At 38.7% G+C, this 19,119-nt stretch overlaps 1 protein-coding gene and 1 pseudogene across 2 annotated transcripts in view; both read right to left on the bottom strand.

Moving 5' to 3' along the window:
* Positions 1 to 295: 295 nt before the first annotated feature.
* LOC145352830 (U2 spliceosomal RNA) lies at positions 296 to 507 on the bottom strand (annotated as a pseudogene).
* A 4,067-nt stretch (positions 508 to 4,574) lies between these two features.
* brms1la (BRMS1 like transcriptional repressor a) overlaps positions 4,575 to 19,119 on the bottom strand; it is a 55,401-nt gene continuing 40,856 nt past the window's right edge. For both annotated transcript variants that reach the window (XM_080202823.1, XM_080202824.1), the window contains exons 8-10: positions 18,154 to 18,193; positions 17,940 to 18,066; positions 4,575 to 6,334 (exon numbers count right to left, since the gene is read on the bottom strand). In XM_080202823.1, the coding sequence (XP_080058949.1) occupies positions 6,217 to 6,334; positions 17,940 to 18,066; positions 18,154 to 18,193 (285 nt within the window). In that variant the 3' untranslated portion in view covers positions 4,575 to 6,216. The remainder of the gene's footprint in view (positions 6,335 to 17,939; positions 18,067 to 18,153; positions 18,194 to 19,119) is intronic.

Raw genomic sequence — 19,119 nt, 5'->3', positions numbered from 1 at the left:
AGCTTTAAAAAGTAGGCAGTATGCTCTGAATCAGGTAGAATTTGGATTTTTAGCAATTAAAATTGCCTAAAAAGGCAATACATGTAATGTATTTGTGCATTTTTTGAGGAAGAACACTGTGAAAAGTAAACATTAAACAAATTACTTGAAGTGGTGATTAAAATAGTTTTGTGAACAATGTCACAAGATCATAATAGGAGAAATAAGAATTTTTAAAAATTAAATCCAATCAAAAACCAAACTGGTCCAATCAAAAGTCCCTGCAAGAGAGACATTATAGATCCAAGCTGACAAGATAGGCTCCACTTTTCTTGTTGTGGGCTCCATCAACAAGATCCAAGCTGATGGAGCAGGCATTAAGCCCCCTTCAGTGCTTTATGTGAGCGTTACCTTACCCAAAAGGCCTAAAAAATTGCTTCAAATGAAACTCAGTGTAACATCATTGACTTCTATCAAGTGTAGGATCAAAAACTACACTTGATCTTAGCCAAAAGGCCAAGAAGGAATAAGAATTTCTTTATGGTTAAATCCAAAGTCCAATTCAGTCTTGACCAGCAAAACATTACAAATTCAAGCTGACAAAACAGGCTGCCCTCTTCCTGTCTTGGACTCCATCTACATGATCCAAGCTGACAGGAATAAGCATTGCACCCCCTCCAGTACTTGATCTCATTTGCATCTTAGCCAAAAGATCTAGATGCTGTTTTAAAAGAAAACAAATAAAAATTAGCTAATCTGATTGTGGACTTAACTCCACTTTGCTGCCTTCCTCCACAACCCCTGATTTCTTTGTAGATCAAAATCCTGTCTAACTTAGCCTTGAATTATTTGCTGACCAGGTGTCTCGAGATCTCTGAAGAAGAGAGTTCCAAAGACTGACAACCCTCTGGAAAATACATTTCTCATCCCTTTTTTAAAATGATGCTTCGTATTTTTAGACTGCGCCTTAGTTGTAGAGTCTTCTGCAAAGGGAATCATTTCATTAGCACTGGGGGCTAAATGCAGCCCATTAGGCTTCTTGTTGACCATTGCACATGCTGTTGTCATATTCTGCTGATTTCGTCCACATATTTCTTTCCTGCTGGTATGACTAAAATGATATGCGTGTCAAGTAAGGGTAGATGCTAATTGTGAGGTATATGCTAATTGCAAACATCAACTGTGAAAACCATATGCTCCCCCTGCATCGAATCAAAGTACAAATCTTTCTTTTGCTTTTACCATTTGAATTTGATGACCGTTCTATTAATACATGATTAAGCATTTTTGATAATTCTTATGAATATTCAGTTGTATTAAATGTATTTATTCTTATTTATGTGGTCATGGTTAGTGAACAAACCTGGTTTCAATTTTGCAGCCCACTGAAATGAAGCAGGGCCACTCATGGCCCACTCACCAGCCTAGGTTGCCTATCACTGGTCTATTGTGTCAAGCTCCCTGAGTCTATGTTTCCATAAGATCACCCATTTACTCTAAATTCTTGAACTGCCTTGCTCAACATTTGCTCATAAGAGATGTCCCCAGGAATCAGCCTAGTGTCATGTCATTAACTATCTAAAGTTTATTTCAAGTTAGTGTATTTCGATTATCTCATTTTTATGAATCTACAAGTTCTGTATTTTCAGAAAACGGAATTTGTTGATTTGGCTTCTACTTTAATTTCAACCCAATGAATAAGATATTGTATCCCCACCACACCTCTGTGGTGTAACATATCCTCATTAGATAAAAATATCCTCTCCTTGTTCCAATTTTTATTAGAAAAAGCTATAGTCTATTGTTTACAAATGCAAATGTTTATGACTAAATTATGGGCATGTGTGAGGTCCTCATATTTGAAGCAAAACTACTAAGCTATAAACAGTCTCTCCTCAGGATGAATTACTCTATACTTACTAGACAATTGTTAAAATATGATTCAACTGGCAGGAAAACAGTTGCCTTGTAAGACAATGATTTATGCCATGGCAGTCAACTCTGTTAAACCTGATTCCCTGGTGTATGAACAATCTAAAGTGAAACTGAAATGTCCTCTCCTGAGTGCAAGCTTGGGAAAAAAATTTGGAACACCTGTGTTGTCCAAACATCAGTGTCCTGTTTTGGCCTCCCCAATTAAATTCAGAGGACTGCAAAGCATTACATTTTGCATCAGTTTGGTTGCAGATATTACTGGATGATATATTTAGGCATCAATTTCCCTTTGTGCTTCAATCTAGACTTTGTCAAAATTTACTCCCTTAGCCTTCAACTCTCCCAAGGCAGCCACAGGACAGCGGAGCTATTCACCATTAGGTGGGAGTTGGGTTCAATGAGTGTCAGGGCCTGCCCATATGCCAGTGGGCCTGCATGCTGCATGTCTAGAGGCCAAATTTAATCTGAATTCCTTTGACCTGGGTCCATTAGGGACTCAGGTTCCACGTGTCAGCATCAGAAGGCATAGCTGAGGACTTGCCCAAGGACAGGCTGCATTCTGACATGGAGAGATTTACAAAACATTTGGGTCTCTTTTTCTTCTGCAGAACATGAAAAGCAAACTAGCACACAAAAATGGAAAGCATACTCACTTCACCCACATGCTCAATGCATCACGATAATCTTTCGAATAGACAGGAAAAACATACATTTATACATGATAAAAGCCTGCATTCTGAAAACAAGCTCAACTGCCAGGGCACAGTAGTTGCATTACAATTTAATTTCATCTATCCACTCACTAATGGTCATAATGAATGTTCCAGCACTTTTATACTGGAATTGGGGACCTGGTGCAGATTGAAGTACTTGGCTGTGCCTCATGATTTAATCAGCCTCTGTTTTCTATTCCAACATAAAACATGCTGGAACATTCATTATTACCACATCAGTGATAAAATCAACTAATATAAGTGGAAAATTGTCACGTTTGGGCCAAAATGTTAAAGAACTGAATGTAGTTGAGTAATTAAAATAAAAACCTGATTACAGGTGCCTTGCAAATGCTAGTCTTTGGTGATCAATGTTAAAATGCTCCCAAAACTGAATCAGACAAAGATCGATCCAATCGTAAGAAAACTGCATATTATTTAATGTTTAGACCCAACTATGATGTTAGTTTTGTCAGCTTAATGCACAAAAGCTTGCATTAATTTTTCAACAGTATCATGTTGCAATCATCTAATTTAACTTTTCAGTTAATACTCAAGATCACTGCCTTCATTGTAAATACTGTTGTAAATAGAATATACACAGAGTTGGAGCAAAATCAATAAGAATGGAGATTTTGCATTACTCATTTATTTCTATGATCTGTTTTGATCCAGGCCTAATGAAATTACAAGTTGGATTTTTTCATCATTTTGAAATGATAGATCAAGGTTCTATGCGGAGGTAGGATAAACATTACTTCTATTTCAAATTGGCCTGCAGTAGCTTCTTTGTTTAAAACTACAGTATTTACCAAAATAATGTATTTGTTGGGAACAAGTTAATCATAGTTTAACAGAAAGATAAACATTGATTTTGAAGAAAATTGATCCAACACAAAGTGACAGTGCTAGGTAGGATAATCTAGGTTATAAAATATAGATTAGAAACACTTCTGGGATCAGACTATGCGAATAGATTAAGAGGCTAAAATGCATTTGGAAGCAAACCACAAGGCAACATACAATAATTTGTGTGCACCATTGTCTTTCTTAACCCAGATGAGAAGGAGAATATGTTTGGAAGTAGAATAGAGAGAATAGAAAAGCTTCCACACATTCTGTCTGATTTTATTATATTGCACTTCTGGCATGTGCAATATAGAAAAGTGCCAAATGCATGCTAAATGTACAACAAAAAAAGTTAAATATGCATTGGCACATTGTTAAGAGTGATGGTCTCATATTGGTTAATTTTGTAAAAGCAACTAGCATGCATTTTCACAAAAGGCTAAGCTCTGAAAGTAATAACTACATTGATTTCAATACTTGATTATGATTGCAGTAATTCAAGAAAGCCCATCACCTTCTCAAAACAGCAAGGGATCAGCAATAAACAAAGACTTTTTCACCTTCCTAAGACAAAGTTGCTGAGTCTATTTGGTAATGCACACATGGAATTCTAACTTTTCTTTTATGGCTGAGGGCCGTAATGAAGGTTCACCACTCACACTACTGAAAATACAGCTAATAGTACACTCCTTGGTCAACGTAAAATTGCATTAGGATAAATTCACAGTAAATTATTGCACAAGGTTGTGAAACTACTCCAGTAATTTTGGTTACAGTTGGTGTAAAAGTTTAGAGGGGAAAATAACATTCTCCTTGCTACACCAATCCCATTCAATGGAATGGATTTGAATTGAGTAACTAAATGCCTTCCCAGAGACTGAGGGACTGATAGGTGCAGAATATCTTAAGTACCCAAATGTTTAATGGTAATGACATTAAAGCACTAAACTTTAATAGAAAGGGCACAGTTTTAGCTCTTGATCTTTTCTGATAGGCTAAGGTTAACAGCCAACTTCCCAGCCAAGGTAACAACAAGATGTAAATATGTTAAAAGCTCAGATTTTTGCTTATATGGAATGGGGTAAAAGAAAACAAGACAACCTTAAAAAGGGATTTTATTAACATGGTACACATAATTTATATAACAAAGTTTGTTCATGACCATTTGCAGTTTTTAAAATTCAATTTTCATGCAAAATAAACACATGTTTACAAAATAAACATGTTCACATCGCACAGAGGCTGAGGAAATGCATAAAATTCTAAGTTCATGATAGGTCTTAATACAGGAGTTAATATCCCAGAAATTCATATCTAGGTGCTTCTCAAACCAGCGAGACCACACCATGCTTAAAGAAAATGAGGTGAAAATTGAAATGTGATACAGTATTTGGCTGATGCAATTTTATGTTAATTTTACTTGTAGGCACATCCAAGAAAATGTAAAATCCTTCAATAAACAAGGCATGTATATAAAAGCAGGACTTTGTAACCAGGGATTATTTTGACACCAAGTGATAGCATATGGCAGAGGGAGAAAAACTGGATCTCAGTATATTGAATTGTCCTATTTCATTGACATGCAGTAGCCAATACATCACATCTGTCAGGAGACTTTCTAAGTTCATCAGAGTTTACTATCCAACTGACTGCCAAAATTACATAGCTTTGTTTTCATTTTACTTTATCAAGAATATAATGCACATAGATTGAACAAAAACAGTTTCAATTTACACAAAACCACAGTCGGAAATAAGTACTTAATTCAATTTCACTGCCTTGTCACAAAACAGAGACTGGACATGCTCAGCAAATTATGTCCAATTTGTTCAAATTATATTCCATAACTATAATCCAAATAACTGTTCAGGAACAAATACAAATTACTAATGTACTTATCAACAAGTATGCCCTTTCAAAGGTCTCCATTCTTTTTACAATGTTCTTAAAATTTGGTCATTGATATAGTCAATACACTTGGATGACAGCATGATGATGCATCTGTATTTTTTATTTGCTAAGCTTGAAATTCAGAAAATGAAAGCATTTATGGTTCTATAATTTAACATTCTACTTATCAGGCTTTTCACATCCATTATAACCACTCTTTGTTCCACTGCAACAGCTATGTTCAACAACCAGTGAAATGGTCTAGACTATGGTATAAAAATTTTAAGCACCATTGGATCTTCCATCTGGCACCACTGGATATCACGTTCATTTGGATGTGAAGATGTCTCACGTTCATTAGAACTGCAGCAGGAGGAGCAAGGCAGAGTTGTGCATTGGCTGAAGGTCTCATTCAGAAACAATACAAGTGTGCATTGTATAGGCAGTTTATTTGCTTCAGGTACTGCTTGAATCAAGTACCTTGAAGCAGAAGCCATAGTACTGACAAAATCTATCCTCCTATTTTGACAGGTAAAGAGGGAGCAGCTTAAGTGAACAGAATGATAAACAAATAAAGATCTTGGCTTACTTAATGAGGACATTACATAGAAAATGCATGGAGAGAAAAATAGCAACCTACTTTACTAAAGTGACATTTTTAAGGATTTTACTCTCAAATAACTTTTCCTTACCAGATAAGACCGAACATGCTTAATAGCCAAATATTTCTGTAAATTGAATTAATTGTATTTCACTAAGTATAATTCCAATGTAACAACACCTTCTTTGTTGTAGAGACAATACAAAAAGTTCATACAAAAAAATAAAAGACTTGACAAGCATTACGAAGTTACATATGTTTGATGGTGTATTTTCCTTTCTGTAGTTGAGAAATGTAAAGTTTAGACTTGCTGCTGTCAGTCCTCTTAAACCATACTTCATCGTTGTTGATGGTTGTTATTGTGGCACTAAAAATACAAAAAAAAAGTTATTGTCTTCATTGGCAGAATATTCTTACAAGCTTTCAGGGCATTCCATGAGTAGTTAAGTCTGTTCTTGTGCCTTGAGATTATGCCAACATATTTCTTGTTTTGCTAAAATAGAGGATGAGCAATTTCAAATGCAAATCTCACAGCATACTTTCAGAGCCTTGGATGCGATGTGCAATTTAAAATAAAGGTACTCCACTTGATCATTGATACACTTCAGTTTACAACAAAATAAATTTGCCAAATAGCCAAACTGAGAAAAACTTAGTGCATAGGCACAATTTTTGGAAGACGCCTACCGCGATGTTGGGACGATTCTCTCATCCTGCAATGCTAACTGCCCCACTAGCCGTGAATGGACATGGGGCTGCAATCAGGCTGTACAGGGTGGGGGTGCGTGGGCAGCACTGCCGGGTACTGAGACTGCAGACGGACAGATAATTCCAGGCCTCTGTGCATAATAGGTCCCCCACCCCGAGCTTTCAATGATATTCCCAATTATGACCTCTGCATTGCACAAAGTATGGAAGATTCTTGTCTGAAGTCGCGTTGAAAAAAACCAGTGTGATTTACACCAGTTTTCTGGTGAATTTGATACTGAGAACATTTTTGGAAGAATTGCAGTCATTGTGTGAGAGAAAAATGCAACTACCATTGTGTAGCTAAACATATTGCTTTTCATCCAATAGACCAGAGCTTATTCCACCATATTTTCCAATGCTCTCTGTCTCAGGTTTATATCCAATATCATTTACCATGAATTCCCAATCTCAGCACACTTGGCATAGGCACTGATCCACAGCCTTGAATAGAAAGGTGGGTAGGAAGCATTTCACGTGCACAATCTTCTGCCTCACCCAGGAGTCAAACAGCTCTGCATTGGGCCTAATAGCTGATTTTTCTGCTTCTCCTTTTGAATGTAGATAAATGACATATGATAGGGGCGGCACAGTGGTTAGTACTGCTGCCTCACAGCGCCAGGGACCCAGGTTCAATTACAGCCTTGAGCCATTGTTTGTATGGACTTGGCACATTCTCCCCGTGTTGGTGTGGATTTCCTCCCAGAGCTCCGGTTTCCTTCCACAGTCCAAAGATGTGCACATTAGGTTGACTGGCTATGATAAATTAACCCTAGTGTCAGAGGGATTAGTGGGGTAATTGAGTGGTTACGGGAATAGGGCCTGGGAGAAATTGTGGTCGGTGCAGGCTCGATGGCCTCCTTCTGCACTGTAGGGATTCTATGAAATGGGTTGATGGTGAGAAATAATTAGTCAGGCCAGCAGCACACAATCTTCCAAGTAATACACACATCCAGCTCTACTTTAAAGGGGGCAAAAATGTTGGTAAAAATATCACCAGCACAATTTACACTACTTTATATTTTCTGCAGAAATTTCCTATACTACTTTCAAACATTTGGAAGTTTAATTTTGCAAAATTTTAAACATATAAAAATGTCAATTATAAACATGCATCATTTCCATTGACATCAGGGAAGATAGAAACAGCCAGCAAGTTAAGTTACAGACTACATTTTAAGAAAAAGAGACCCATGATACACTGCTTAGGAACAAATTAAAGGCTGTAACATTCAATTCATTCGGTGCACCTATCAGCAAAGCAGCAACAGATATTTGTTAACAGCTTTCTTCCACAACAAAAGAAAAGCAGCTTTGTACAAAAACTACAACTCTCATATTTATGGAAAAGAAAGAGAGAAACATCAACAATTAGAAAACCCAGGAATGTTGGAAATGGGGAGGTTCTGGCAAATTTAATGGCAGCCTCATTAGAATTTCTTAGTCTATTTCCTGCCCTAATTTGGGATGATTACCAGCAATCAAGATTAAGGATTATTCTGGGGGTGGGGGTGGGGGTGTGGTTTAAGTAATCAGAGCACAGTGAGGAAGGAGGAAACGATCACAGGGATAGACATCGTGGCACGTTTACTTCAGGAGCTGGGGGCAAGTACATTGTCTCTCACCACCCATATGAAGCGCAAGACTCCTGTCTTGTTCCAGCTGCTGGGTTTCCTGAGCCCTGGGAAATCTGGCAGACTATCATCCAATTTAAATGGCTGCAGAAATCATAGGCTTGTAGCCTAATTAACATTAAAATCATTGACCTGCCTCGAATGGGTTACTCCCACATTCCCAGTCTTTGATGCAGTTAAATCAAAGGTTTGCATTGGATTTCACATTACTTTTAAAACGATTTAACTTTTGCCACACCTGAGCCTCTTATGCCAATCTTGGGGGAGGGGAGAAAGTTGCCTTGCATTAGGAACTCCAAATGCAAACACATGCCAAGTCCCTGACTTTAGCTTCTTGAAAGATAGTACATATACCCCCAGTTTAAAATGTGTTCTAGTAACACTTTCAATTTAGCATGGCTTGTAAATTAAGGAACGTAGCAGAAAATCACTGCCTTCACTTTCAGGACTGCACATGCACCAAGAACCACGTTGTAACTGCGCATGCTCAGCCTTTTATTCAAAATAAATTATCATCACCTCTCTACAGGCTGCCCCCCGACTTGCCACAAGGGAGGCAGGAGAAGGATGGTGAACTGGAGGGAACAAGAGATAGCAAGTAGAAAAGGGTGAAAGAGGTGGGAAGCAGCTAGCAGGAGACAAGCTGAAAGAATAAGGTTATAAGGGTAGAAGTAGAAAAAGGACTTTTTGGGCCAGTTAGGTTCAAGGCATCAGGGTTTTTAAAACAAGAGTTTTAATGTAAAAATTACAAGTCAGGAACATAACCCATTCTTATTACATGCTTTTCTATGGCAAAGTGATTTTTGTTTATCACATCCTTTTTTGTTTTAGGAACACATGCTATAAATGAAGCATAGCTGTACATGTTATGATAATAACAGCAGTTGGCTAAATAAAGACCCACTAAAATCATTCAAAGCGGCCTTTCAAAATCAGGAAATCTTGAGATATCGTAACAGCTAACTAAAAAAAACTGATTATTTCCCTTTATCCAGTCTCCTCTCACCTACATTTGTGAATTTTCTTCTATACTTATTTTAAAAATTTCTAGTTTCCTAGCCCTAATAATTTCCTTTTCACCCTGGATGTCCACACATCCATCATTAATCAGGACAATTGAAGGGCTCTCGCTTCTTCCTTGAACAAAGGCCTTGAACACTGCTTCCAACGGCTTTTGATAAAGAAAGTTCCAAACAATCACGACCTCAAAGAAAATAGTTCTCTTCATCAGTCTTAAATGGGCGACCCATTATTTATAAACAATATCCCTACTTTTAAACTTCCCTGCAGAAGGAAACAGCCTTTCCATATCCAGCCTATCGAGCCTCCTTGGGATCTTGTATATTTCAATCAAGTTGCCTCTTACTCTTCTAAACTGCAATGGATATAAGCCTAGCCTGTCCAACATTTCTTCATAAGACAACCCACTCATTCCAATATTAGACTAGAAAGCATTCTCTGATCTGCTTCCAATTCATTTACATCCTTCCTTAAATAAGGAGACTGTAATGTCTTAACTAATGTCTTAGAAATTGCGGGTTTTAAATAAAAGGAAAGAACCTGACTCGCACACATGGATTCAAACTAACAACAGATTTATTCTAGGAGCTGTGGCCTACTGAAACAGAAACAAACTGAAATTAAAACAGGAACCAGTGTAACACACAATGATGTCATGATCAAGTCATGTGACCTACACTTAAAGGAATTATGCAACCACTTAAATACATAACATCCCTCCCGCTTTACTTCTGTGGTCGTATTAATGAAGTGCTATATTATATATAGGATCAATAATATTTTAAATACAGTACTATGCATCATTAATCATTCTACACAGCTTTCTGACATCTTATAGAATTTCAATTGGTAAAAGCTAAGCTAATTAATTTGTTGTAGTTAAATTGTATTGTTAACTAAAGTTTGTCATAGTCATAGTTTACAGCACGGAAACAGGCCCTTCCGCCCAACTTGTCCATGCTGCCCTTTTTTTTTCAAACCACTAAGCTAATCCCAATTGTCTACATTTGGCCCATATTGCTCCATACTGATCTTACCCATGCAATGTCAAAATGCTTTTTAGAAGACAAAATTGTACTCACCTCTACTACTACCTCTGGCAGCTCATTCCAGACATTCATCTCCCTCTGTGAAAAAATTGCCTCTCTGGAACCTTTTGTATCTCTCTCCTCTCACATCCATCATTAATCACCTATGCCCTCAAGTTTTAGACTCCCCTACCTTTGGGAAAAGATATTGACTATCTAGCTGATCTATGCCCCTCATTATTTTATAGGCCTCTATAAGATCACCCGTAAGCCTTCTACGCTCCAGGTAAAAAAGTCACAGTCTATATAGCCTTTCGTTATAACTCAAACCACCAATTCCCATAGCATCCTAGTAAGTCTTTTTTGTACTCTTTCTAGTTGAATAATATCCTTCCTATAATAGTGACCAGAACTGTACACAGTATTCCATGTGCAGCCTTACTAATGTCTTGTACAACTTCAGCAAGACATCCCAACTTCCGTATTCAACATTTCCACCAATGAAATCAAGCATGCTGAATACTTTTTTCAGCATTCTGTTCACCTGTAACTCCACTTTCAAGGATCTATGAACCTGTACCCCTAGATCTTTTTGTTCTATAACTCTTTCCAACACCTTACCATTAACTGAGTAAGTCCTGCCTTGGTTCAGTCTACCAAAATGTATCACCTCACATTTATCTAAATTAAACCCCTTCTGCCATTCATCAGCCCACTGGCCCATTTGATCAAGATCCCGTTGCAATTCTAGATAACCTTCTTCACTGTCCACCATGCTACCAATCTTGATGTCATCTGCAAATTTACTAACCATGCTTCTTAAATTCTCACCCAAATCATTAATATAAATGACAAATAATAGTGGGCCCAGCACTGATCCCTGAGGCATACCGCTGGTACAGGCCTCCAGTTTGAAAAACAAACCACCTTCTGTCATGTCATCAAGCCAATTTTGTCAACCTTGTCAAAGGCCTTGCTAAAGTCCATGTAGAAAACATCAATTGCGCTGCCCTCACCTACCTTCTTGGTTACTTTTTGAAAACTTCACAATATATCTTGGGGTTTCTGATTTGACCCTGAACACTACTGTTCCTTTCAATACCATATCCATCACCTTCCCCATCAGGGGATCATTTCTGAACTTGGAGAAACTGTCATAAGCAAATGATCTACTAGCAAAAAATAAAGAACATTAGTAAAGGTAAGCATAATAATGCATCACCATTAGCATGGCACTCTAATTCATGTCACTTTATATTACAGGAGTGTGCAGATACAATCAGTGACCATCTTAGCAATCGGCTGGCAGGTAATAATTATACGACCCAAAAATAGTAAAGGGTCGATGATCAGTCAATAATATGAAATGACGTCCATATAAATAATGATGAAACCTTCAGACTCCAAAAATTATACTCAGTGCTTCTTTTTCTGGATAAACATAGTTGGATTCAGCACTAGTCTGAGTAAGTGAATCAAAAACTATTGGTCATTCTACTCCCGAAGGCATAAAATGTGAAACGACTGCCCGATTCCATAAGGTGAAGTGTTGCAAACAAGTCATAATGGTAGCTTCAGATTAAAATGAACTAATATTTTAGACTTCTGCAAAGCACATTTGACATCCCTGTATGCTTTCTCACATTCTGCTGTCCAGTCCCATGACAGTTTCACACACAGCAAATTATGCAATTGCTTCAAAAATTAGCTAAGTTAGGAATCAATTTGCCATAATAATTTACTAATCCTAGAAAGGACCTCACTTGTGTCACATTTGTTGGACATGGCACTTCTTAAATAGCATTTTTTAAAGCTGCTTGATGTAGGCCTTTACTATCAATAATCTGACCCAAATATTGAACTGATGTGTGGAAAAAGTCTCACTTTTCTTTCTTGATACACAGACCATGTGCTTAGGGATGTTCTAATGTTGCTTCTAAATTATTTATGTATTCTTGTTCACTGGACCTTGTAATTAGAATATCATCCAGATTACATTGTAAACCAGAAAGAGCATTTAAAATCTGATTTGATCTTTGGAATAGGGCTAGTATAGGCATTATTTCAAAAGGCAATCTTTTATAATGAGAAAAACCTTTATGAGCAACAATGGTAAGCAATGGTTGAGATTCAGTAGCTACATTCATCTGTAAATATGCCTGTGAAAGATCGATCTTACTAAATTTTTGTCCACCTGATAACTGAGGAAACAAATCTCTAATTAAAGGAAGCGAGTATTGATCAGCACACATTGAGTTCAGGGCGGTTTTAAAATCACCACAAATATGAATTGAACCATCTGCATTCATGATAACTATGAAGGGGGTAACCCAGACACTTATTGTAACTGGCTCTAACATACCAGTGCTAACAAGTTGTACTAATTCTCCTTCGACTTTGGGACGAATTGTATCTGGCACCTCTTTAGCTTTGAGATCTTTTGGTTGACTAATAGGTTTTAACTGGAGTTTCACTTGAACTACTTTCATTGAGTCAAGTATTTAATCAAATACACTAATTCAACCAGAGGGTACTGTAGGCCTGTTACGGCACTGACTAATCTGTTGATAACACTCCAGTTATGCTTTATGTTTTCCAACCATGATCTCCCAAATAAAGCTGGAAAATTATGACAAACCACAGGGAGAGGCAACTCCATTTTTTGTCCACTCAGCTCTATGTTCACCATGATAAATCTTTTAATGGCACAATCTCTTCCATGTACGTCCTTAAAATCACATCAGCTGATTTTAAAAGAAGATGCTTCAGATTTTACTGGTACGTAGCCTCAGGAATTAAAGATAAAGCAGCACCAATATCAAACTCCATCCGAACAGGTTGCCTATTTACCTTCAGAATCACCCAGGACCTATGTGATTCACCCTGTATAGATAAGACGTTCAATTGAGCTCTTCATCATATTTCTGGACATTCTCTTCTTCACAGGCATAACTTTTTTCTTCAATGGGTTGTAAATTCTTTTCGTAGAATGCAACTTGTTGTTGTCCTTCAAATTACTCAGATTCTTCTTCTGTTTTTCTCAGGGAAACTAGTCTAGCTCAACAAGTTTTTGCAACGTCGCCCATTTTGCCACAATTTTTGCATTTACCATCCCTGCTGCAGCATTCATTTTGACAAATCTGTTGCAATTCTCTCTTCTGGGCAGTTCCCAACTTGTGGACCTTCTTTCCTGCACCAAATTGTGAAGCCTCTTTAGCAAACAGTTCATTCACACCATGATTTCTATTGCAGTCTTCAAAGTCAAAGAACGTTCAGCAAGCATAGCTTCAATTTGGAGATCACAAACTAGACAATCTTGAAGAGTATATTCAAATGACTCACCAAACTCACAATGTTGCACCAGCCTTTTTAAACGTAGAGATCACAAACTGAGCAAAGCTTTCGCCTTCCAACTGAATCCTTCTATGGAATCTGAACAGTTCCATGATGATCAATGGCTTGGCAAGTAACGTTCTTCAAGGATTTTTTTTCAAGTCATCATATGTTTTGGTTCCTGGCTTTGCTGAATGAACCAAGCATCGGAACAAATTTATTTCCTATTGAACTGAGAAAAACTGATACGAGCAACTGGGTTGCAATTTTATTCAGTTATTCATACTGAAAACGCACTACATAAGAACTCCAAGATTCATTTTCTTCATTGAAAGGACCCATGGATACAAATAGACCTGCCAATTGTCTTCCCAGTACCCTCTTTTTCATCCTGACGACTGTAGGCTTGACATGCTTTTTTTTCCCCAAAACGCAGCCATACAGCAAATTGTTCCTTATTTCCAGAAATGCCAGATGATGCCTGGAATCTCCTTCACTGATTGGAAAAAAAACCCTCTTTAAAACCTTGCAGAGGGCTTCCACCCTTTTTCAAATTAATTTACTTTCCTTCTCTGGCACTTTAATGTTTAATCCTGCTTTTGCTTTGCTCCAGCCTCCCAACATCTGACGTCTGAGTATGTTTTTTCCTTCTACCTAGGATCTTTTCTTGATGTTCTCAATGAAACAAAATGCTGACTTGTTATCAATTTTCTTTTTACAATGTCCAATGATAAGGATCGTGGTTTTTAAACAAAAGGACACAGTGGTTAGCACTGCTGCCTCATAGCGCCAGGGATCCGGGTTCAATTCTGGCCTCTGGGTCACTGAGTGGAGTTTGCACATTCTCCCAGTGTCTATGTGGGTTTCCTCCGGCTGCCTCCCACAGTCCAAAGATGTGTGGGTTATGTTGATTGGCCATGCTAAATTGACCCTGTGTCAGGGGGATTAGCAGGATAAATGTGTGGGTTTATGGGGAGAGGGCCTGGGTGGGATTGTGGTCAGTGCAGACATATTGGATGGAATGGCCTCCTTCTGCACTGCAGCTGTTTGATTTCTGTTTACACACATTGAAATCAAACAGCAACAACAGATTTATTCTGGGAGCAGTGGCCTGTACAAAGTACATACTAGAATTACAACAGGAACCTGTGAAACATCCAATGACTGCATGATCAAGTCATGTGACTTGTGCTTAAACGAATCATACAATTATGTATATATGTGTATATAAAACAGACTGATAACGTACTCAGTATTCTAGATGTTCTCTCACAATGCCCTGTTTAACTGAAGCATAACATCTCTATTTTTGCATTCAATTCCCCTTGCAATAAACAATAATATTGTATTCGTTTTTATAATTACTTGCTGTACCTTTTGCAATGGTTTCCCTCATGATTATCACTGTACATTTCAACTCCCATTATCTATGTCCCACTGTGTCATTACAATTTGGGAAACTGTTCACCACTCCTACAGGTAAATTCTTGCCTTTATCTTTTCTCATCTCAACCAAAATTGCGTCTACTTTCTGGTTTCCTGAACATATATCATCCCTCCCCAGTGTGCTAGTACCATCATTAATTAACAGAGCCACCGCTCCACCTATTCCTAGCTTCCTGTCCTTCCACAATGTGTAGTGTGTTGGACTTTCAATAATGGCAAGTTAATCTTTCATAAGAACATAAGAAATAGGAGCAGGAGTAGGCCATCCAGCCCTTCGAGCCTGCCCCGCCATTCAATAAGATCATGGCTGATCTGTCGCTGCTCAGTTCCACTTTCCCGCCCTCTCCCCATAACCCTTAATCCCCTCTCCTATCAAAAACCCATCAACCCGTGTTTTAAAAATATTTAGCGAGGCAGCCTCCACCACTTCAACGGGCAGAGAATTCCAGAGATTCACCACCCTTTGAGTGAAGAAGTTCCTCCTCAACTCCGTTCTAAACCGCCCCCCTTTTATCTTGAGGCTGTGCCCCCTAGTCCTATTGTCTTTTTTGAGCGGGAAGAGTCTTTCCACCTCTATCCTATCCATCCCATTCATCATCTTATACGTCTCAATGAGATCTCCTCTCATTCTTCTAAACTCTAACGAGTACAAGCCCAGTTTATTCAGCCTCTCCTCATAGCTCAACCCCCTCAACTCCGGTATCAGCCTAGTAAACCTCCTCTGCACTCCCTCCAAGGCCAAAATATCTTTGCGCAGGTGCGGCGCCCAAAAATGCACACAGTACTCCAGTTGCGGCCTCACCAATGCCCTATACAGCTGCAGCAAGACCTCCCTACTTTTATATTCAATCCCCTTCGCTATGAAGGCCAGCATCCCATTCGCCTTCCTGACCACCTGCTGCACCTGCAAGCTGGGTTTTTGCGACTCATGCACAAGGACCCCGAGGTCCCTCTGCACCGTCGCCTGCTGCAGTTTTTCGCCTCGTAAGTAATAGTCCTTCCTACCATTTTTCCTACCAAAGTGGACCACCTCACACTTGCCAACATTAAATTCCATTTGCCATTTCCTGGCCCATTCGCCCAGCCTATCTAGATCCTTCTGCAGACTCTCCACACCCTCCGCACAATTTGCCTTTCCCCCAATCTTGGTGTCATCAGCAAATTTCGACACCCTGCACTCGGTTCCCTCCTCCAGATCATCTATATAAATGGTAAAAAGCTGAGGCCCCAGCACCGACCCCTGGGGCACTCCACTAGTCACCATCCGCCAATCCGAATAGCACCCGTTGACCCCCACTCTCTGCCTCCTATTTGACAACCAATCTTCTATCCACGCTAACACCTTACCCCCAACTCCATGTCCCTCGACCTTCTGCAATAACCTCCTGTGAGGCACTTTGTCAAACGCTTTCTGAAAATCTAGAAAGACCACATCCACCGGCTCTCCTCTATCCACTGCCCTAGACACATCCTCATAGAACTCCAGTAAATTTGTCAGACACGACTTCCCTTTAATGAAACCGTGCTGCGTCTGCTCTATCAAGCAATTCCCTTCAAGATGCCTCGCAATTTCCTCCTTGATGACAGATTCTAACATTTTACCTACCACAGATGTTAAACTAACCGGCCTATAATTCCCCGCCTTTTGCCTGGCACCCTTCTTAAACAACGGCGTAACATTAGCCGTTTTCCAATCATCTGGCACTTCCCCGGAATCCAGCGACGTTTGGAAAATAACCACCAAGGCATCCACTATCACCTCCGCCATTTCTTTCAGAACCCTCGGATGCATTCCATCCGGTCCTGGGGACTTGTCCACAATCAGCCCCTCCAGTCTGTCGAGCACCGCCTTTCAAAGCTTGTGGGTTCAAGTCCCACTTGTGTCTAATTTTGAGTCGCACAGTAGCACAGTGGTTAGCACTGCTGCTTCACAGCTCCAGGGACCTGGATTCAATTCCCAGCTTGGGTCACTGTTTGTGTGGAGTTTGCACATTCTCCTCGTGTCTGCGTGGGTTTGCTCCAGTTTCCTCCCACAGTCCAAAGATGTGCGGGTTAGGTTGATTGGCCATGCTAAAAATTGCCCCTTAGAGTTCTGATATGCATAGGTTAGAGGGATTAGCGAGTAAATATGTAGGGATATGAGGATAGGGCCTGGCTGGGATTGTGGTCAGTGCAGACTCGATGGGCCAAATGGTCTCTTTCTGCACTGTAGGGTTTCTATGATTCTATGATGTCACATACCCTTCAATATTCAGGTCTCAATCTCTGTCATCCTATAACCGTGTGTCTGTAATGGCTATGAGATATTAATTTCTATTATCAATTTATCTGTTTGTTTTGAATGCTATATGATGGAGTCTTTAGTTTTACACTTTTTATTATTTTCATTTCAGATTCCCAGTAGGTTGTATCTCACTCCCTCCATCACAAGAGGAAAGCTCTTGATATTTCTTCATAGAACTTCAAGTGAGATTGGAAAATCTGCAACTCAACAGTGCACATCGTTGGTATTTTTCATACAAATTAATAAAGAACTCCAAACTGGGTTCAATTTGTATCTTTTACTACAGAACCAAGAAACATTTCTCAAGTGAAAATAGGCAATGAGGGTGAATATATTTTCAAAGAAATACTTCATACATAGGTTAAGTCAATACTACTCTCTCCTTCCCCAAATTAGAATCAGTTAAGAAGTTGAGTAATTGTAATTCAATGAAAAATTGCAGCTACTTCAACAATATAAGGAAAAAAAATGTATAATTGCCTTATAGGATAGTCATCTTTCTTGTCAATGCATATAGTTTGCCCACGGCTGTACCACTCCCCATCATAAAATAACCTGCCATCTTCTGATCTGGCACTGTGAAGCTGTTTTTCTGTCTTGATGGATGCTGAAGTTTAAATAAAAAAATGTAAATACAGTTTAATGATAATAATAAAATGCCAATATGTTATTGAAATCTTAATTTTTGACTCACCATCTGCCTTTACTCTATGTGGTCCAAGTGTAGCCATTGCCTAGTAAAACAAAATTGAACATATAAAATTTTACTTGCTGCAGGATTTTAGGAGTTGCAAATTTTATAGACTCTCGTTATGTTGTTATCCATTTTATCTTATCACAACCTAAATGAGTGCAAATATAATTTGTCTAATTTTGGAAAGTGATGGAGTTGTGTCTCTGTAACATATTGAGTATCTACTTGGAAAGAAAGAGTAATTTAAATTAATGATTTATAGTAATATGTAGTAAAAACAGAAAATGCTGGAAAAACTCAGCAAGTCTGACGGCATCTGTGAAGAGAAAAACAATTCCTCAGAATCATACAGACTTGAGAAGTTAACTCCGTTTCCCTCTCCGCAAATACTGCAGACCTGCTGAATCTTTTCAGCATCTGCTTTTATTTTGCAACGTGGTTGAGAAACAAAGATATGTATCTCGCAAAGAAATCACTCAAGCAGGACAGACCAAACTTGCAACAAACGCTGCACTGGTGGGTCAAACAAGCCAAGGGTTTCAAATCAATGCTGATCAGCACATGAGAAATTCCTACAAAGTTCTCCTTCATGCAGTTACTCACTGATTCTCAACAGTGATGGAGAAATTGGTTGTGGCGGACAGGACAATTATAAAAGTGCAGCTGGGCTATGTACTTTAAATGTGTTTTACTACCCATCTACTGTAAATGGGATAGTACAGATAAGCTTCCAGGCTAATTTAAATGTGAAAAACTAGACAGCAAACTGTTATAAATGTTGACAAAGCCATCAGATTCCTACTCTCAAGGAAAATTCCCCACTCAGATGTTATACCAGGGGAAATTTACAAATTTGGTGGAGCCCAGGTAGCCATCAATTATATCATAGAATGTGGTATCGACAAAGCATTGCTCAGGAGTTCAAAGGTGCCATGATTGTTCACTGAAAAAGAAAGTGACAAAAAC

Source organism: Carcharhinus amblyrhynchos, chromosome 14, assembly GCF_965287045.1.
Source record: "Carcharhinus amblyrhynchos chromosome 14, sCarAmb.v2.hapA, whole genome shotgun sequence".
NCBI lineage: Eukaryota > Metazoa > Chordata > Chondrichthyes > Carcharhiniformes > Carcharhinidae > Carcharhinus > Carcharhinus amblyrhynchos.
The sequence above is the reverse complement of the archived record's forward strand: the minus strand, read 5'-3'. Positions and strand labels throughout refer to the sequence as shown.